At 40.1% G+C, this 19,028-nt stretch overlaps 2 protein-coding genes across 3 annotated transcripts; both read left to right on the top strand.

Annotated features, from left to right (window-relative positions):
• Positions 1-306: 306 nt before the first annotated feature.
• Positions 307-6,482, top strand: LOC141633639 (uncharacterized). 2 transcript variants are annotated; one of them, XR_012538420.1, is made up of 9 exons: positions 307-1,035; positions 1,490-1,986; positions 2,541-2,591; positions 2,673-2,780; positions 5,291-5,386; positions 5,529-5,627; positions 5,725-5,784; positions 6,047-6,218; positions 6,349-6,482. XR_012538420.1 is itself a non-coding variant. In XM_074446070.1 (8 exons), exons 1-8 carry the CDS (start codon positions 489-491, stop codon positions 6,110-6,112), a joined length of 1,524 nt encoding a protein of 507 aa, XP_074302171.1. In that variant the 5' UTR covers positions 307-488; the 3' UTR covers positions 6,113-6,482. The 2 variants fall into 2 exon arrangements, 1 of the variants encoding a protein (XP_074302171.1); XM_074446070.1 differs by having other exon boundaries at positions 6,047-6,482.
• A 6,712-nt stretch (positions 6,483-13,194) lies between these two features.
• LOC141631209 (uncharacterized) lies at positions 13,195-14,061 on the top strand. Its single transcript, XM_074443910.1, has one exon. It carries the CDS (start codon positions 13,195-13,197, stop codon positions 14,059-14,061), a length of 867 nt encoding a protein of 288 aa, XP_074300011.1.
• Positions 14,062-19,028: the final 4,967 nt, after the last annotated feature.

Genomic DNA, 19,028 nt, shown 5'->3' with positions numbered 1-19,028 from the left:
TTTTGAATGGGAAGTGTGTGAATGACGATGTGAGAAAGGGTATTTTAGAGGGAGTATATGTTAGCTGCATAGTTGGCATAAGTTGCCAAGTCATATGTCAACTCATTGCCCAGTAAGACGCTTAGTTGGCAAAATGCGTGCCAACATGGCACTTAACGTCTAAAATAGACGGATTATATAAGATTAGCTACTGATGGGCCAACTAATTAAGTTTAAGGGCACAGTTAATAAGTTCTCATACGAAGGGGTACAGATGGGAAAAGTGAATAGTACGAGGGCATAAATGGGAAAAACCCTAAAAAATTTAAACAATATGTGAAACAAGCCCAGAGCAACCTACCATCATCGTAATCATCTTCATCACTCACTCATTGATCTAAAGTCTAAACCTAACTAAATTCATTTCTCCCTAAAACCCTAATCAAAATAGTTCGCACAATTGATTAATGGTCTGCAAACCCTAAACCCCCCAAAAAAATCCAGAAACCATGAACAAATCAAAGCTACCTATATCATGGTTATCCAATCTAATCATCCGAACAAAAACCATAAACCCTAAATCCCCAAATCTTCGCCACACTCGCTTACTTCATAATTTCTCAAACCCAATCAAATTCAACCCCATTTCACCAAAACCCACAATTTATTTCACCCAAAAGCGTCATTTTGGCCTTACTGAACAAGAAGAAGATAAGTTATTGCGAGAGCTGTATGCAGATGTAGAAAAAGAATTACACAGAGAACGCGAGGCCAAGCGTAAAGCCGGCATTGTTGTCAATGAGGCTGAAGAAGAGGAGGAGGATTATTTGGGTGTGGGTCCATTGATTGCGAAGATTGACGCTGAATTAGCTAAACCTAAAATAATGCTTGATAAATTTAAAGATATAAGTTTCCTCGATGAACCTACGGATTCCGATAGCGAGCACGAGGAGGATAAGGATCGTGATTTTATGGAAGAAGTAAAGAAAGGGGATATCTTGTTTCAGAAGCTTACTAAGCGGAGTGAAGAACTGCACTCTGCATTTGCTTCCTCCAGTATGCCTCTTTTCCTCGATTTGATTCTAAATTCGATAGTTTTTCAAGGATTCTTGATTGATTGTTACTCGCTACGTCCTAGTCATTTGTTTACCTTTTACCCTCTTATTCTTTGCGAGTTTTAAATTTAATCAAAGGTAAACAAATGAACAAGAGTACGAGACCAATGGAGTATTTATATTGCAAGTTCAATTTAGGTTGCATATATTTGGGCCTTCCATGCTTTCACGGGCTTGTTGACTCGTAGTTCTCGACGAAATTCTGGGTTATTCTCATTATTTTGTTGCTAATACTGGGGTAAGACGGTTATCTTGATATTTTGGAGGGATTGGTACCAACTTTTGGGACTCCTAAATTTGTGATTTGGTAGGTTACAATTTTTGCTTTGTCAAATGTTTGTATATCAATAGTTGAGCTTTCGTGTTGTGGAATTTATATTTCTGTTCTATCACAGGGACGTTAGATGAGGCCTTTAGGTTGATGGCCAAGCTTAATAAGTTTGAAGAGAGTCATTTTCGTCTTCTACCTGAGTATAGGGTTATTGGTGAATTGTTGAATCGTTTTAAGGATGCTACTGGCAAAGAGAAGTTTATGCTTGCTCAGAAATTGAATAGAGCTATGATTTTGGTGGAGCAGAAGGAGGATTTTAATCCTGATGAGGCTACCAATTATGGCCTCTTACAGCGACAGGACAACGAAGACGAACTTGAACTTGAAGATAGGATAGAAGGTGCCATAGACGACGATGAAGAAGAATTTGATGACATGAAGTCAAGAGATGATTTACTTCTGGAAAAGGTTAATGCAATTGATAAAAAGCTAGAGGAGAAACTCACAACATTAGACTATACCTTTGGGAGGAAAGGAAGGCTTTTGGAAGAGGAAATAAGAGTACTTGCAGAAGAGAGAAATGAGTTAACAGAAAAGAAAAAAAGACCGATGTACAGGAAAGTAAGTTGAATCATCATCTTTCTAGTTTCATATCTTATTGCAATGCCATGTAGTACATGTCATGTAGTAAGTTGAATCATCATCTTTTCCCAGTAAACATACGTTTCCCCTTTGCAGTGTCTGTTTGGCTTGCTTTCCTTTGGTTTTTGCTTACCTTTTCTGTTTTTTCTCTTCAATTATCTCCATGTAATCTTTTTCAGGTAGTTCTTTCAATCTACCTTTCCTTTTTAACTTCGTCTACATACTCTTTGGGTTATTTTCTCTCATGTTCACTTCCTCACCTATTTTTTGTTTTTGTTTTTTACCTTGTTCTTGATTTTACCACATCTGTAATTCTGTATGATGGCTCATGTTAGCTGATCCAAAATCATTTTGGGACTATGGTTCTATAGCTTGTTGCATTATTATCTAGTGTGGTGATATTTTGATATATTTATATTTCACTTGAAAGAAATTTTCATGGACGAGGAAAGAGTAGTTAATACGTTTGTTTTCTGTTGACATATGTGTGTCAATGACAATCTACTAAGTAACTCTTTGTAATTGGATGCCAGGGTTTTGATGTTAAGATGATCAATGTCAACCGAACAGTCAAAGTAACAAAGGTATACCTGAGTCTGTCTCGTGTATTCTTGTTCCGTGTGATTCTCTCTATCTATCTTACAATTCTGTGTTGCAAACTACAGGGTGGTCGAATAGTCAAATACTCTGCAATTGTAGCGTGTGGAAACTACAATGGTGTTGTTGGCTATGCAAAAGCGAAAGGTTCAGCAGTACCTCTTGCTCTTCAGAAGGTATTTTATCTACAACTTTTCTCAATGATTACCAAAAGGAATTGACTTGATGTTTTCCTTGATTTATGACATGGTTAACAACTGTTTGACTGTTAGTAGGGGTGTTCAAAACGGTCGGTAAATTGAAACGGTTAACCGGCCAACCGGTTCGCCCAAAAGTGAACCGTTACCGATCTGTTTTTAATGGTTATTTTCGGTTCGGTGAACCGGTTGAAACGGTTCGGTTTTAGCGGTTAACCTAAACCGTTTCTTCATATAAAAAAAATCGAAAGTAGATGAAACTGCCAAGTAGGGATGTTAATGAGACGAGACAGCTCACGAGCAACTTAAAGCTCGGTCAAAGCTCGGCTCGTGTGAGCTCGGCTCGAGAGCTTAACGAGTCAAGCCGAGCAAACGTTGGCTCGGCTCGAAAAGCTCGTGAGCGGCTCGAACTTGTGTAATTAGATGAGATATTACTCATATTTTATAAATCGGTTTTTCTAACCTATGCCCACTAGGCATAGGATAAGAAAACAAAAATGGAAAGAATTAATTGATGTTTTTATGGGAAATTGGAATATCCTATTACTTTTACTTTTCTTTACAATAAATACATTTATTTATTTCCATTTTTGTTTCCTTATCCTATGCCTAGTGGGCATAGGTTAGAAAAACCGTATATAAAAATATTCTGTCATGATTATATATTTGTATCACACATATAAAAAATGTCTTATTGATTTTCCAATATTTGTATATAAAACTTTCGAGCCTTGTTATTGAACATATCGAGAGAGAAAAAACGACAATTCAACAATTATATATAGACTCGAGTTTGGCTCGAGCTCGCATTAAAGCTCGCAAGCTTGATAACGAGCACAATTTTTTCAATCTCGGATAAGCTCGAGATCAGCTCGAACTCAACTTTTACTTTATGAGTACAAGCCGAGCAAGGCCAAGCTCGGGATCGGCTCGGCTCGTTAACACCCCTCCTACTGCCAACGCTCCAAGTCGCAATTTTATCTCACATTCTCACAATGAACATAAAAGTGTGGATGTTATAGATAACAAAATTTCAGTAAATTAAGCAAGTAAATTTTAGATCTCACAAAAATGGTACAATCTTAACTCTAAACCCAGATTTAGAGTTCAATACATATGATGCGACGATGGAACCACCCTATACCTCAACCCTATCAACACGCATAGACGAACTCCGGCGGCTAAGGGAAGCGATGAACGACACTGAAGGTAGTGCAAGACGGCAGATGAGAAGCAATCGTCGAAGTAGGGGAGAAGTGAGTGATGAAGGCATGACTGAAAGTCAGAAACGATAGTGATTGTTGACGCCGATGAAGGTGACTAGGGAAAGGCAGTGAGTTTTGACGGCTTTGATGAACTGATTAAAGATGAGATTTTGATTTCTGTGGTTGATAGTCTGAGGCGAGAGATTGAGCAATTTGGCAGTAGTCTGAGTTTTAACTTTTAAGAGCCAAATTAGGTATTTTTATTAAGCTATTGGGCCAGACCATGGACCATATGTTATGGGTGTTTGACTTATCGGTTCGGTTCACCGTCGGTGATAAAAACGTGAACCGGAACCAAACCGTTTTTTTATATATTAACCGGTTCGGTTCACCAAACCGTTTGGAAATTTCAGTTCGGTTAACAGACCCTAAAAAAATTGCCGGTTTCGGTTTTTTCGGTTTGGTTTTCGCAGTTCGGTTAACCATGAACACCCCTAACTGTTAGAGTACTTGCTACAACTTTGTAAAACCGAATGTGAGATCAGGATTTGGTTTTAGTTGTTTATATGGAATTGTATACTTGTTTAGACTTTGGAGTAATGAGTATTTGACTCATACTCCCTCCCTTCAAATCCAAGTACCCCATGAATTCAAAATCTCACTCAAGTAGTGGGATTGGGGCACTTGGATTTTACTCGTCCATCTTCGCCTCTTCGGTAAGCAAGACTACTAGCGTGCATATTCCTCTATGCTACTTTTTTCCATTTATATTGGGAATACCTATTTCCACTAGCCTTGTGGCTAATGCCACTGCAATTTACCCTTGTTTGGATATGGGAATTTGGAGGGAAATAGTGGGGAGGGATTTGGAGGGAAGTAATTTCTATTGTTTGGTTAGGATACGGTGGAGGGATTTGGAGGGGAGGGAAAGTGGATTCCTCCATTTCTCTCCTCAAAGGCAATTTGGAGGGATACAGTGGACGATGTCGCGACTCCGTTATTGCGACGGATATCGAGATTTAAAACCCTACAGGCAATAGAAAGGCGCCTAGTGGCATCATGAGGCGGGCCACAAACGCGTTCACCATGGTTGTCAGAGGACCAAAATCCTCAACCGGTCATGCAATTTACCATCGTTCCATTATTTTTTTTTGAGTTTTTTAATCCTTGACCTGTCACTATGTTCATAGTCTTAGACTCGTAGTAAATAGAGGATTGGATGAAATCATGAAAAGAGTATATAATTAATTGCCGTAACTTACAGTTAAATGTCTTCATTGACAGGCACACGAGAAGTGCTTTCAGAATCTTCATTATATTGAGAGATATGAGGACCATACTATTGCACATGCTATAGTAACAAAATACAAGAAAACCAAGGTCTCCTCACTTCCTCTTTGACCTCTTTTATTTTGTTTTCATTTATTTGTTTTTAATTAATTTCTTCTTGTGGTTCTCAACTTCTATATCATCACTCTTTGCCACTGTTTGTATGTCTTATCATGCATCATGTGCTATTCAGCTCTATCTATGGCCTGCAAAAACTGCGTCGGGGGTCACAGCTGGCCCAACAGCTGAAACAATTTTGAAATTAGCTGGCTTAAAAAATGTCAAGTCCAAGGTATCGATAATGAACTGATATGTTTGATATGTTCAATTTCTGCTGGATTATGATTAATATAATAACCCTGAGTAATCTAATTTACGATCCTTAACAGGTTATTGGTTCGAGGAATCCCCATAATACAGTCAGGGCTGTCTTCCAGGCATTGAATGCGGTGAGTTACCAAATTTATTGTTTTTGCTCTGTGTTTATCGTCGTGGTTTAAATTGCATTGGCGGGTCTATTTATGTTGATATAGGGTACTTGTGCATCTGAAAACTATACATTTTCTCGTGCATTTTGTCTATTTTTTTGCGATTAATACTGTATGGAGTGTATAACTTGTAGTTTACTACTAGCTTTAATAGCTTCAAAAGAACTGGTGAAACGGAATTTCCTAGGCCTGCCACTAGCTAATTTTTATTTTCATTTGACAGATCGAAACTCCAAAGGATGTCCAGGAGAAATTCGGCCGCTCGGTGGTCGAAAGGGATCTTCTCTGAACGAGTGCATTTATTTTCAATCTTTGTACGTCCTATGATAAAGTTAGAGGAGTTGCATTCTCGAAACGATGAAGAGGAGTTGCATTCCCAAAAAGATGAAAAAATGGTACTGTATTTTTTGTCACTGTATTTTTTTTTTCTTTGCCAAAAGAGGAACCAAACTCGGAATATCTTCCTAAATAATTTTGTTACCTCCACATACATTGTATAAATGTATTGTTTTCCCCTCTCTTCAGATTGAAGGACTATGCACCCTTTTTAGAGAAACTGGTTTTCGGACCTGGTGATGCTCCGGCTGCACTTTGTAAAATTTCTGGAACGATTGTCTTTGCTAACCCACTGATTTTGGGTATTGCTCTTTCAGGCTAAATCAAGTACAACTTTTCCATTTTTACCCCTCATTTTTTCACTCATTCCCTACAATCATAACTGCCGACCCTCCTCCTCCGTCTCCACCACCTCCTCTGCCACCAACAGTCCCACACCAATCACACTGTCACACTTCAAGAGATTTCGTATTGATTAACAGCAAAATTGAGAGGATTTGACTTGCTCCAACTTCTAAGATAAATCTAATTTGTCTCATCTTTCATGCTACATTCGTTATCAAGTTTTTTTTTTTTTCATAATAATGAGTACAAAAAATTATAGTATCTTTGAGAATTTAGTGCCACGGCCTGGTTCATATAATCATTTAGGCTGTAGTTTGTCCATTATTCCGCGCATTATTCACTGTCCCGCAGTCTCAAATTCGATTACAAGAACCGTGTGCCAATCTCCTAAATAGATTATCTAATTACATGATTGGGAAATTAAATTAGAGAAAAAAAAACCCTATTATTCAGAAAATCAAAACCCTAATAAGAAAATTAAATTAATCCATCAAAAAGCAAAAATTTAATCTAGTCAACAATATTGATTTGTTATCAAATTGTTTAATAAGGCGGTCTCTTACCATGAGACCAACCCATTAACTACAAGCCCAAAAAAATTAAATTCTGTAAAATTAAGAAATACAAAACCAATTAATACTTCTACTACACTAATTTAATGGTTGATCTTCCAAATTAGGAATCCATGATTATAAATTTTCCAAGTCCAAAATATAGCAATCACCTTGTTTCATTTGCAATTTTGCATGGTCAGAGCATTTCATATGTGTTTGAGCAAACTCAGATTGCACACCTCCCACACTTCTTCAAAAAGAAATTCATCTAACAACCACTAATTTGTTATTTAAAACAACCAATTTTCAAACTAAAATTAGTAGTATTAATCTAAAAACTATACTTGACAAAAATAAAGCAACTCTAAACTTGTATTGAAAATAATCAAAATGAAAATTTATTAGTTTTGAAGTAAAAACTATGATTTGAGCTAATTAAAATAATGAGTTAAATATGTAATTTTTTTAATTTAATTTGAAACCATATTTTTCAACTTAAAACTTGAAGTCCTCAATATATAAACAAGAGTTTTTAAGTTAAAAAAAATTAGTTAAAGTTTCGAAGTATGAAATTTTAATTTTAAATCTGAAACTTACCAGATCAATTAATAACCTTGGTAGACAATGTTGACATCGATTATCAACATTCTTCATCATTAGTTTTAAGAGATAATTAAAGGATTGAACAACGGATGAGAATGATAATCGTGAAGGTGATGAGGATTTGGATTGCACGAGTAGGTTAATCGTAGATTCGTAGTGGTAATGAAGTCACGTGAATGAGAGGATTCTTCAGTTTTCATTTTTACTTTACCTAACTTGTTTATTGGGCTACAATCTCTTATTCACTAATTGTTCTCTAAGACTACTTTTAAAATAAGACTAGCCCATTTATACTTTAAGCCCAAATTCCTTTATCTTTCCCACCATATTTAGTTTTTAGTCATTTTCTCTATTTTACTACATCAGTACATCCACCAAAATCACGGTCAACTCCTTGCTCGTCACCGGATCGGTGCACAAACATTCATCCCGGTTCAGCGGTTCTATTCCCCACCACGTGGCTTGCCCATGATAATATGACTTCGCACAACCCTGCACAATTACTCATCTTTAAGTTAGCGAGTTTTCAATTTAATACAATAAGTTTTCAAACTATATATCATTAAATTAGAATTTCTACTTGGTGAAACTTTTAAAACACTCTTTGTTAAAGCTAAATTTACTAGTCATCAAATTAAAAATACTTTGCAAAATAATTGAGCTCAAAACTTTTCATCAAAATATATATGGAGTTTTCAAATTAAAATTGCAAGTTTTTAAGATAGAACAAAAATTTATCAAATTAAATACTTGGTTGAAAATACAAATCACAAGATAGATTTTGAATACTTGATTTTAATTTAAATCCCCATAACTTTAACTTAAAAGCTCAAAGTTTTCAATTTTAAATAAAATAAAATTGAATACTCAAACTAAAACAATGAGTTATCAAAAGTTAGAAGACTGAATTTTCATCTAAAAATTTGGCACTTCGAATTCAAACCTTCTTGTTGGCGAATATGGCGTTTGCTGTGATTATCGATCGTCATGAATGTCGATGTTTTTCTTCAATTTGGGTTAATTAAATGGCCACAGAGATGGTGAATTTGTTGGTTGCAGGGTGGTGATGCGGGGATTATGGAGATGGTGGAGATGGAGATTGTGGCTTCGTGGAGTAGAAGACGGAAGACGTAGTGATTGTTCCTGGGAGAGTTCTAAGCATTTTATCAACTCTTTCTCCTTAGTGGGCTAATTCCCTATTTTGGGCCCGTCCTATACTATAGGACGGTCCTATAGGAGAGTTGCCATCTCTTATTAGACCCGTCTTATAGCATAAGACGGGCCCAATAGAATAATTAGCTCACTAATAATGATGATTATAAAAGAGGACTGATTTTCATCGACGACGTTTTAGTAAATATCGACGACGTTTTTTAAAAAAAGACGATAACTGCCCTTCCACTCATTCAAAACTTTCTCTCTCTAAAAAATTTCATCTCAAATTCCACTAAAAATCAACTAAATTAAAAAAAACCAACAACAACTTTTAACAAGATTAATTAACATGACAGATCCCGAATCACCGGTACGTAAACAACTTAATCGCTTCATTATTTGCTTAATTTTCATTTTTTTTGCGCATCGTTAGTTCTATTCGATAGTTGATTTACGTCACGTAATAACTTAGTAGTAGCGAAATTGCGATTTTCTGCGTTAAACTGAAATGTGTCCCCCGAATGTTGAACCATGGACCAAAGTTGAGATCCAACGTTCAGCCCATGGTCCAAACGTTGGAAACCAACGTTTCCCATGGTCCAAACGTTGGATTTCCACGTTTGCCATGGTCCAAACGTTGGGATCCATTGTTTGGCCATGGTAGAACGTTGGAAACCAATGTTTGGCCATGGTTGAACGTTGGTTTTCCATGTTTGGCCATGGTTGAACGTTGGAAACTAATGTTTGGCCGATTGTTGAGTCTCGTGGTTTACCCATGGATTACTCGTTTTATATTGTTTTGCTTTCCTTTTACGCAATTTATTTAGGTTATAAATCTTTTTTTATTGTTTTACTATAGTCCGTATTGCTTGTAACATGATTCGTAGGAGACTTTTGGCGAGAATTCAATTGATTACAACCCGTTGCTCGTGACTACTATAGATTTCGAAACGCGTGACGATGCTTTCAATTGGGCTAATAAAGTTGCATTCGAGAATGGGTTTGCTTTGGTTAAAGCAAATAACGGAGCTAAAAACAGGAAAAAGAACGGGTTGTTGGCAAGTTATTTTCGATGTAAAAGACATGGGTTACCAAACCGATCGGATGATCTTGAAAAGCCAAGGAGGTCGCAAAAGTGTTCATGCAAGTTTCGTATTCGTGCCGTTAAAAATTTCGTGTCTAAAAATGATCAAGTGACGATATTGTGGAACATTGTAACCTCCGAGGGTGGTGGACTACACAACCACAACGTAGCCGTTTATTAAGGACGGGGATCGGCACTTTGCGGGATTGGACGCGGAAGAGAAGGCACGCATTTGTTAGGCAACAAACTATGGCCGGGGTTTTACCGAGGGATATTAAAAATGCTCTTCATTTGAAAACCCCATAAAAACCTCAACCGTCAAGCACCCAGCTATATAATGAAACAAGGAAAATTAGGAAAGAAGTTAGGGGGTGAAAGAAACACCGCTCAACAAATGTTGGCTCTAGCGGTAGAAGCGAAATACGTCCATTGGCATGAGATTAATTCCGAGACAAAAGAGTTGACTCATATTTTCATGGCACATCCTGATTCCGTGAAATTGTTCCGGGCTTATCCTTACGTGGTTATCATGGCTGCGACGTATAAAACCAACACGTACAAGAATCCACTCATTGAGATGGTTGGTGTCACACCCACCGGATCGTCCTTCTTAATTGCATGTTCAATGATTCCTACCGAGTCTGAGGAGAATTACAAGTGGCTGTTGAAGAAGTTAGCTGACATTTTAGATGTCACGGGAGCGTCCCCTTGTGTTTTTGTCACCGAGCGGGAATTGGGTTTGATCAACGCTCTTGGGGCAGTATTTCCCGGGGTTGATCATTTCTTGTGTCGATGACACGTGAACAAAGCCATCAATGGTAAAGCCTTGGAATTATACCGTACTGAGAGTATGAAGTCATTTATCATCACAAATCCAGAAGACGGTTTGAATGAGGTGATCAATGCACTTACCGAGGAAGCGTTTCAGCACGCTTGGGTGTGTTTCAGTCGTAAGTGGAGACGTATGTCCGATTATACACAGAGAGCTTGGGGGTGAACACGCAAGGAAGTTTGTTTTATGCTATACAAACAAGGTCTGATATATGACTTATTTGCACCAAATTTCCCTTCTTCTTTCATGTATCCCGACTCCTATCGAGTCGGTTTTGTGCGCCTTACCTTGCATTTTGTGCCCGATACCCGTATCTATGATTTTGTGCCCCTCTTGCGGGATTTGAGGCGGTTATAGAGGAATCGGGGCAAGAGAGACGGTTCGATGATCAAGCATGAAGAAGAGAAGGGTGAAATGCTGAAGCAGTGTCCTCTGCCGGCAGGCCGGCAGCCGGTCCACCGGCAGGGAACACTACCTGGTGAGAAGAGAAAGGAAGAATGTTGAGGAAGAGTTCTCTGCCGGCAGGCCGGTGGGCCGGCTGCCGACAACCGGCAGCGAACACACGCCCATACTTAACCAAAATTTTGGAATTTTTTTGGAGCTAAAATTAAAAGAGCTCGCTGCCGGCAGGTATAGCCGGCAGCCGGTCAACCGGCACACGCTTCCCCTTTTGAAGAAATGAAGAAGAAATCCAAGAAGGGGTACTCTATGCCGGGAGGCCGGCAGCCGGCCCGCCGGCAGAGAGATTCCCACTCTTATTTTGGCCAGAATTTGGAGATGTCGCTGCCGGTTGAGGAGGTCGGCAGCCGGTGTGCCGGCACAGGACAACAACTGCGATTTTTGAGCTTTACTTCCTCATTTCCTCTAATTCAATGAAATAGTATAAATACCCTCTCCATAATCAATTGTAAACACATACCCTCGATCTGAAATTACTACCTTAATCTTATGCAAACCCTTAATCAAAACCTTAATCTTTCCTTAATTAGTCATTAGTTACTTGTTATTCTAGCTTAGAAATAGTATTGTTGGATTGTTTACATTTAGTATTGGGTTGTTAATTGGAGATTGGTGAAGATTATTCTTCTATTTAATCAAATGCTGCAACTTTGTCTTCAATATTGGTATAATCTCTTCTCTATTGTTGTTCATCTTTCATTTGTTTACATATTGAATTGTTTAGTTAGTAGAATTTGCAAACATGTTTCTCCTTGGTTGTTTTGTGCTAAATTCTCCATCTTTTGTGTTTGATATCATGAGCATGTGTGAGTAGTTTCATACTAAGATGATGGGGGATCTTATATAGAGTTATAAAGTTGGGGTTTTGACATAGAAAAACTATAATCCTTGTGTTTATGCTTGTTAGTTCTATCATTCACATAAGGTGTTTGTGAAAATGCTTGAATGAGAGTTTAGTTGTTTTCAATATATTTTTCTACTTGTTGGGTGAGAGCTTGACTAGTACTAGGAAATTACATGATAAAACTTTGGGTTTGGTTAATTGAGTGAGAACTTAATCAATTTTAGCCTAGGATTAACCCTTATTGAGAGATTGGTATTTCCTTTGTGTTGCTCTTGGATGTTGTTGATCTATGTTTAACCCCTCTTTTATCTATGTAAGTGAACCCGGATTCCTAGTTCTTTTCCTATCATTGTTCCTTGTCATTTTAGTAATCGTTCTACTCTTAATCAGTTAGCTTAGTCTCCTTAGTTAGTCTCGCAATCAATCCATTCTATTAGGTTGAACTAAACTAGTGTTTAAACAACTAATCTTAGAGCCATAATCTCCATCCCTTGAGTTCGACCCTCACATACTCGCGACATCCTCGTACCCTTGTGAGGATATCAACAACAACAAAATTTCAACCAACCTTCACAAAACCAACAATACATAGAACCACCTAATCCCAACTCTTCCCTTGAGAAATTGCTAAGGGACATGGATGCCAAAGTGGATAATCAATTCAAGGCTTTGAAGGCCGAATTATCAAATGTCCAAGCACATCAAAAGACATTTGATTCATATATGGCAAACCAAAACCCTTCTTCTTCTCAAAGGGCTCCTCATTCATTGCCTCCTCAAGGCTCACATCCTAAAGATGGACCACCACCACACCAACAAGCCCATGTGATGACCTTGAGGAGTGGGAAAGACTTGGAGGATCCCTACAAAGACAATGAAGCTAAGAGAAAGAGATATGTGATGAGAGATGGTGAGGAGAGTCCACCTCCCTCACCATCAAGTCGGGTTGACCATACCAAGAAAGGGAAAGTGGGTGACTATGTTGAAGATAATGATAATTTTGTGTTGGAAGAGATAGTGGTTGAAAGAGACCAAGAAAGAGTGGTTGAAAGAAACCAAGAGAAAGGCGAAGAAGCAAGTGAGGTAGCTAACACCAAGCAGCTCATCTCCCAAAAAGACCATTAACCCTCCAATCCCATTTCCTAATAGAAGTAGAGCCATGAATGAGGAGAGTAAATTCTCCAAATTCTTGGACATGTTGAAGAAGCTTGAAGTTTCATTACCTTTCACCGAGGTAGTGACACAAATGCCACTTTACACAAAATTCTTGAAGGATGTGTTGACCAAGAAGAGAAGCATTGGAGGAGATGGTCTTGTATCTCTTAGAGGAGAATGTAGTGCAATCTTACTCAATCCCATGCCGGAGAAATTACAAGATCTGGGTAGTTTTTCCATCCCGTGCACGGTGGGTAATGTGAGCATCAAGAGGGCACTTTGTGATCTTGGTGGAAGTATTAGTATCTTACCTCTTCTCATTGCAAATAAAGTTGGGTTACATGACATGATTCCCACCTCCATGACATTACAACTTGCGGATAGATCGGTACAAAGACTGATGGGTGTGATTGAGGATGTGCCGGTCAAGGTTGGCAACTTCTATATCCCGGCGGATTTCGTTGTACTTGATATTCCGGAGGATCAACAAACACCAATCATTATAGGAAGACCTTTTCTAGCAACCGGAGATGTTAATATTAGTGTCAAGGAGGGGAAACTCACCTTCAAGGTAGAAGGGAATGTTGTTGAATTCTCTTTGAGCGGGGCCATGTCACAACCTATGTTTGAAAGTGTCTATTCCATAGACATGTTGGAAGAAGCTATTGAAGAAGCTAAGGACAAGTGCTCGGGGGAGCATTTGGAAGAAGATTATGAAGCTCTTCCACCTATTTTGGATGAAGTTGAGGGTCCGATTCCTCCTAAGGTAGATCTCAAACCTTTGTCCCCTTCCCTTGAATATGCCTATCTCGATGAGGCACACTCCTTCCCCGTGATCATCAATGCGGACCTATTGGCTTCACAAAAATAAAAACTCTTGAAAGTTCTTAAGGAAAACAAGAAAGCCATTGGGTATAGCCTTGATGATCTCACGGGAATTGATCCCCGAGTGTGCATGCACCGCGTCACAGTTGAGGATGGATTCACACCTTCCGTCCAACCTATGAGAAGGTTAAATGAGAAATTGAAGGAGGTGGTAAGGAAGGAAGTTGATAAGTTGCTTGAGGCCGGAATTATCTACTCCATCTCCGACAGCGATTGGGTTAGCCCGGTTCAACTCATCCCCAAAAGGGCGGTATGACCGTGGTTGAGAATGAGGAAGGTGAACTCATCTCCACTCGACCGGTCACGGGATGGAGAATGTGTATTGATTATAGGAAGCTTAATTCCGCCTCAATCAAAGATCATTTCCCCTTACCATTCATTGACCAAATGCTCGAGAGACTTGCAAACCATGAGTATTTTTGCTTTCTTGACGGTTATTCCGGGTTTTTCCAAATACCCATCCACCCGGATGACCAAGCAAAGACTATTTTTACTTGCCATTACGGTGTCTTCGCATATCGAAGAATGCCGTTTGGCTTACACAACGCTCCCAGAACATTTCAACGGGCCATGATGTCTATCTTTTCCGAGTTCATAGAGAAGTCTATGGAGGTGTTCATGGACGATTTTAGTGTCCATGGCACCTCCTTTGAGGATTGCTTAAAGAATCTATCCCTTGTTCTCCAAACATGCATCCGATATAATTTGAAATTGAATTGGGAGAAGTGCCATTTTATGGTACAAAAGGGTGTAGTTCTAGGACATGTAATTTCTAAAGAGGGGATCCAAGTGGATAAAGCAAAAGTGGAGGTGATTGAGAAACTTCCCCCACCCACAAATGTCAAGGGTGTGAGGAGTTTCTTAGGCCACGCGGGGTTCTATCGACGTTTTATCAAAGACTTTGCGAAAATCGCTAAACCCCTCACCTCACTTTTGGCTAAATACACTCCCTTCGTATTTGATCATGCTTGTCTTGAAAGTTTTTGTAGGCTTAAACAAGCCTTGGTGTCGGCTCCGATAGTACAACCGCCTAATTGGGATCTCCCCTTTGAACTAATGTGTGATGCGAGTGATTTCGCCTTAAGGGTGGTCTTGGGCCAAAGACATGACAAAAAGCTCCATGTGATAGCATACATAAGCAAGAACCTAGACAATGCCCAATGCAACTACACCACCACGGAAAAAGAAATGTTGGCGGTGGTGTACGCTTTTGAGAAGTTCCGCCCTTACCTCTTATGTTCCAAAGTCATTGTCTACACGAATCATACCGCCATCAAGCAACTCATGGTCAACAAAGATGTTAAACCAAGGTTGATTCGTTGGGTTTTGTTGTTACAAGAGTTTGATGTTACTATCAAGGATAAACCGGGATCCGAGAATATTGTTGCGGATCATTTGTCAAGGTTGACTAGAGAATCCCGAGGGGATGATCATGATGGAGTCCCCATTGATGAGTGGTTGCTCGATGACTCTATCTTAGCTATCACGCACTCCGACCCTTGGTATGCGGATATAGCTAACTACTTGAGCTCTAACTTTATCCCGGAAGAACTTGACAACCAAGCAAGGAAGAAGTTGAGATATGAGTCTATGAGATATGTATGGGAAGATCCTTTCTTATATAGAAGATGCAATGATGGGATTTATCGAAGATGTGTCACTCAAGAAGAAAGTCAAACTATCTTTCAAGCTTGTCATGCTACTACATATGGAGGGCATTTGTCCACCTCTAGGACCCAAGCTCGGGTTCTTCATTGTGGATTCTATTGGCCCTCCTTATTCAAGGATGCCTATGCCATGGTTCACTCTTGTAATTCATGCCAAAGAAGAGGTAATATTGGAAGGAGAAATGAAATGCCTTTGAACAACATTTTGGAAGTAGAGCTTTTCGATGTATGGGGCGTGGATTTCATGGGACCGTTTCCATCATCATTTGGCAACCAATACATATTGGTTGCGGTGGACTTTGTGTCCAAATGGATTGAAGCAATAGCCGCCCCTACAATTGATTCAAAAGTAGTGACCAAGCTATTCAAAGACTACATCTTTCCCCACTTTGGAGTGCCTCGAGCCGTTATAAGTGATGGTGGCTCACATTTCATCAACCGCACCATCTACTCTCTACTCAAAAAGTACGGCGTCCGGCACAAATTAGCTCTTGCATACCATCCCCAAACCAACGGGAAAGTGGAAGTATCGAATCGACAAATCAAGGCTATTTTGGAGCGGGTTGTGAACAAGTCTAGGAAAGATTGGAGTGCTAAGCTCAATGACGTGTTATGGGCTCTAAGAACCGCTTACAAGACCCCAATTGGCACTACTCCATACCGCTTGGTCTATGGCAAGTGTTGCCATTTACCTCTTGAGTTAGAGCGTAGAGCAAGATGGGCTCTTAAGGAGCTCAACTATGATTTGGATGCCGCGGGGAACAAGCAATTCCTTCAACTTAATGAACTTGATTAGTTGAGGATGGATGCCTATGAAAATGCTAAATTTTACAAGGAGCGAACCAAGCAATGACATAACTCGAAGATCACAAGGAAGGAAATTATTGTAGGAGACAAGGTACTACTTTTCAACTCCCGGTTCCAATTATTCCAGGGAAGTTGAGGCCCCGGTGGTCAGGACCCTTTGAGGTAGTGACCGTGTTTCCATATGGATCATTTGAGTTGAAGAATAGCAAAGGAGAATGCTTGAAAGTAAATGGACACCGAGTGAAGTACTTTTATGAGGGTAAACCCATCGAGACCTGAGGTGAAATTGATTTGGAAGACCCTCTATCCTTGGGGGTTGAGTAATCTCAAACTTGAACAAGAAATGGTTTGGTGGAGTCCTACAACAACCACCATTTGTACATAGCATGCATGTAGTTAGAAATTGAGACGGTTTGGAAATGTCATTCTTGGCAAAATTTGGATTGCGAAGTGGGGCCCTTAGCCTTACCCAAAAATCCCGACATGAGACGTCGGTTTAAAAGCTGAAAACTCGAAAAATGGGTAAGTGAAGGAGTTGGGAATTGAGTTGATTAAGCAAAGGAAGAAAACAAGCTTAAATTGAAGCACAGTGACCCTGTGCCGGTGGACCGGCAGCCGGTGCCCTCCACCGGCAGCGAGCTGAAAAATTTTGAGTGAAAAATTGGAAATTTGAGCTGAGGAGAAGTTCCTGTCGGCAGGCCGGCAGCCGGTCCACCGACAGGGAGATACACCATGAAGAAAAAGAAGAAAAATTTGAAGGAAGAGTATCCTCTGCCGGCAGCCGGTCCACCGGCAGAGGACCCAGCCATTGAAGGAAATGAAGAAAAATGCAAGGAGGAGTATCCTCTGCCAGCAGGCCGACAGCCGGCCCACCGGCAGAGGAACCCATCATGAGGAAAAGAAGGAAATAAAAGAAGAAAAGGAAGTCCCTGCCGGCAGGCCGGCTCACCGGCAGGGGATACCCTGAACATCAAAATTGAAGATTAGGGGTACTCTCTGCCGGTGGACCGGTAGCCGATGCCCTCCACCTGCAGCGAGTTGAAAAACTCTTGAAGAAAAAATCGATTTTTGAGAAAAAGACCTGTGTTCTTTGCCGGCAGACAGGCTGCTGGTTCGCCCACCGGCAGAGACACACACATACATCGGTTTACTAACCCGTGAGACCCCTCTTTTTCATCCATTATTTCTTATCATTTCTTCTCTCTTATTCCTCCTTTCTCCTCCCCTACTCCACCAAATCACCAACCTTCACCAAACCTTCATCCACCATCAACCCAACACTCCTCATTCCTTTTTAACCCTCAATAAACCAAAAACATAGCTAACAAGAAGACTAGGGCAGAATTGGCATTGGCTCAACAAAGGTTAGTCGAGGCGGCGACTTCCGACACCAACCTGGATCCCGACTTTCCGGACGTGGTGTTCGCTACTCAAGCATAGAAAGGTAAATTTATCTTATTTAAGAATCGCCCCCTTACTCCGACTAGGTTCATTTGTCGCCCTGCAATGAGAAATTTGGGATTGGATACGGAAACTTTTGAATGATTTAAGGGTGTTGGGATGAAAGGGATGTATGACTTGCATGAGGAAACCTACCCCCATCTCACTTGGGAGTTCCTTAGTAGTACTTTTTGCCTTGACAAACACCGGCAAACACAAATGGTTGCCCTAATACATTTACGATTAATGAACCGAGACCACTCCATGTCTCTTGCTAGGCTCTGCCGAATTTTTGGTTTAACAAATTCCCCAAACCACAAGCCACCCGAGAACATGCACTTTTCTAGGGTTTGGAAGGCCATCTCGGGGTTAGAGGATCAAAATGGCTTGAAAATACCGGCAATTGCTTGCCATAATGCCCTTATGAGAATATGGCACCGATTCATGGGGTGTACGGTTTTTGCAACTGATGAACCGTGGGTGTTCCGTGTTATTGAGCTAGAAATTTTGGGCTCTTACTTGCTCACGGCCCTAACCCCTTATGAGATGAATAAGGGTCATCATTTGGCCCTTCACTTGAGCAAACTTGCAAAATCTCCGGGGCAAAAAGTCCCTCTTCATGTGGGTGGCCTCATCACCCGAATTGCCAAATGTCTAGACAACCCGGTGGATTTGCCCACCTTGCGTTGGATTCGTGGAGAAACTTATATCACGAAGGATTGGTTGACAAAGAAACTTGAGTGGATAAAAACCAATCCTTTCGACGGGATTGACTATTGACAAGTTCAAAAGAAAAATTCGGTCCCGATTCCCAATGCATCCAAATTTAAAATTAAACCCGGTGAAGACTCATACCTCCTTGAAATTGAGGCGGAGGCCGACGAATCTCAACATCCCCCGGTTCAAACAATTGTCTACGGAAGGGACAACTGGGCGGAGACCCCATCTAGTCTCCAATACTCCATGCCTAACCCACCCTTCCAACCACCACCCTTCCAACCTCAACCATAGGATGGTAACTTTGGTGAGGGCTCCTCTA

Source organism: Silene latifolia, chromosome Y (assembly GCF_048544455.1).
Source record: "Silene latifolia isolate original U9 population chromosome Y, ASM4854445v1, whole genome shotgun sequence".
Lineage (NCBI taxonomy): Eukaryota > Viridiplantae > Streptophyta > Magnoliopsida > Caryophyllales > Caryophyllaceae > Silene > Silene latifolia.
This window is presented reverse-complemented; position numbering and strand designations above follow the sequence as displayed.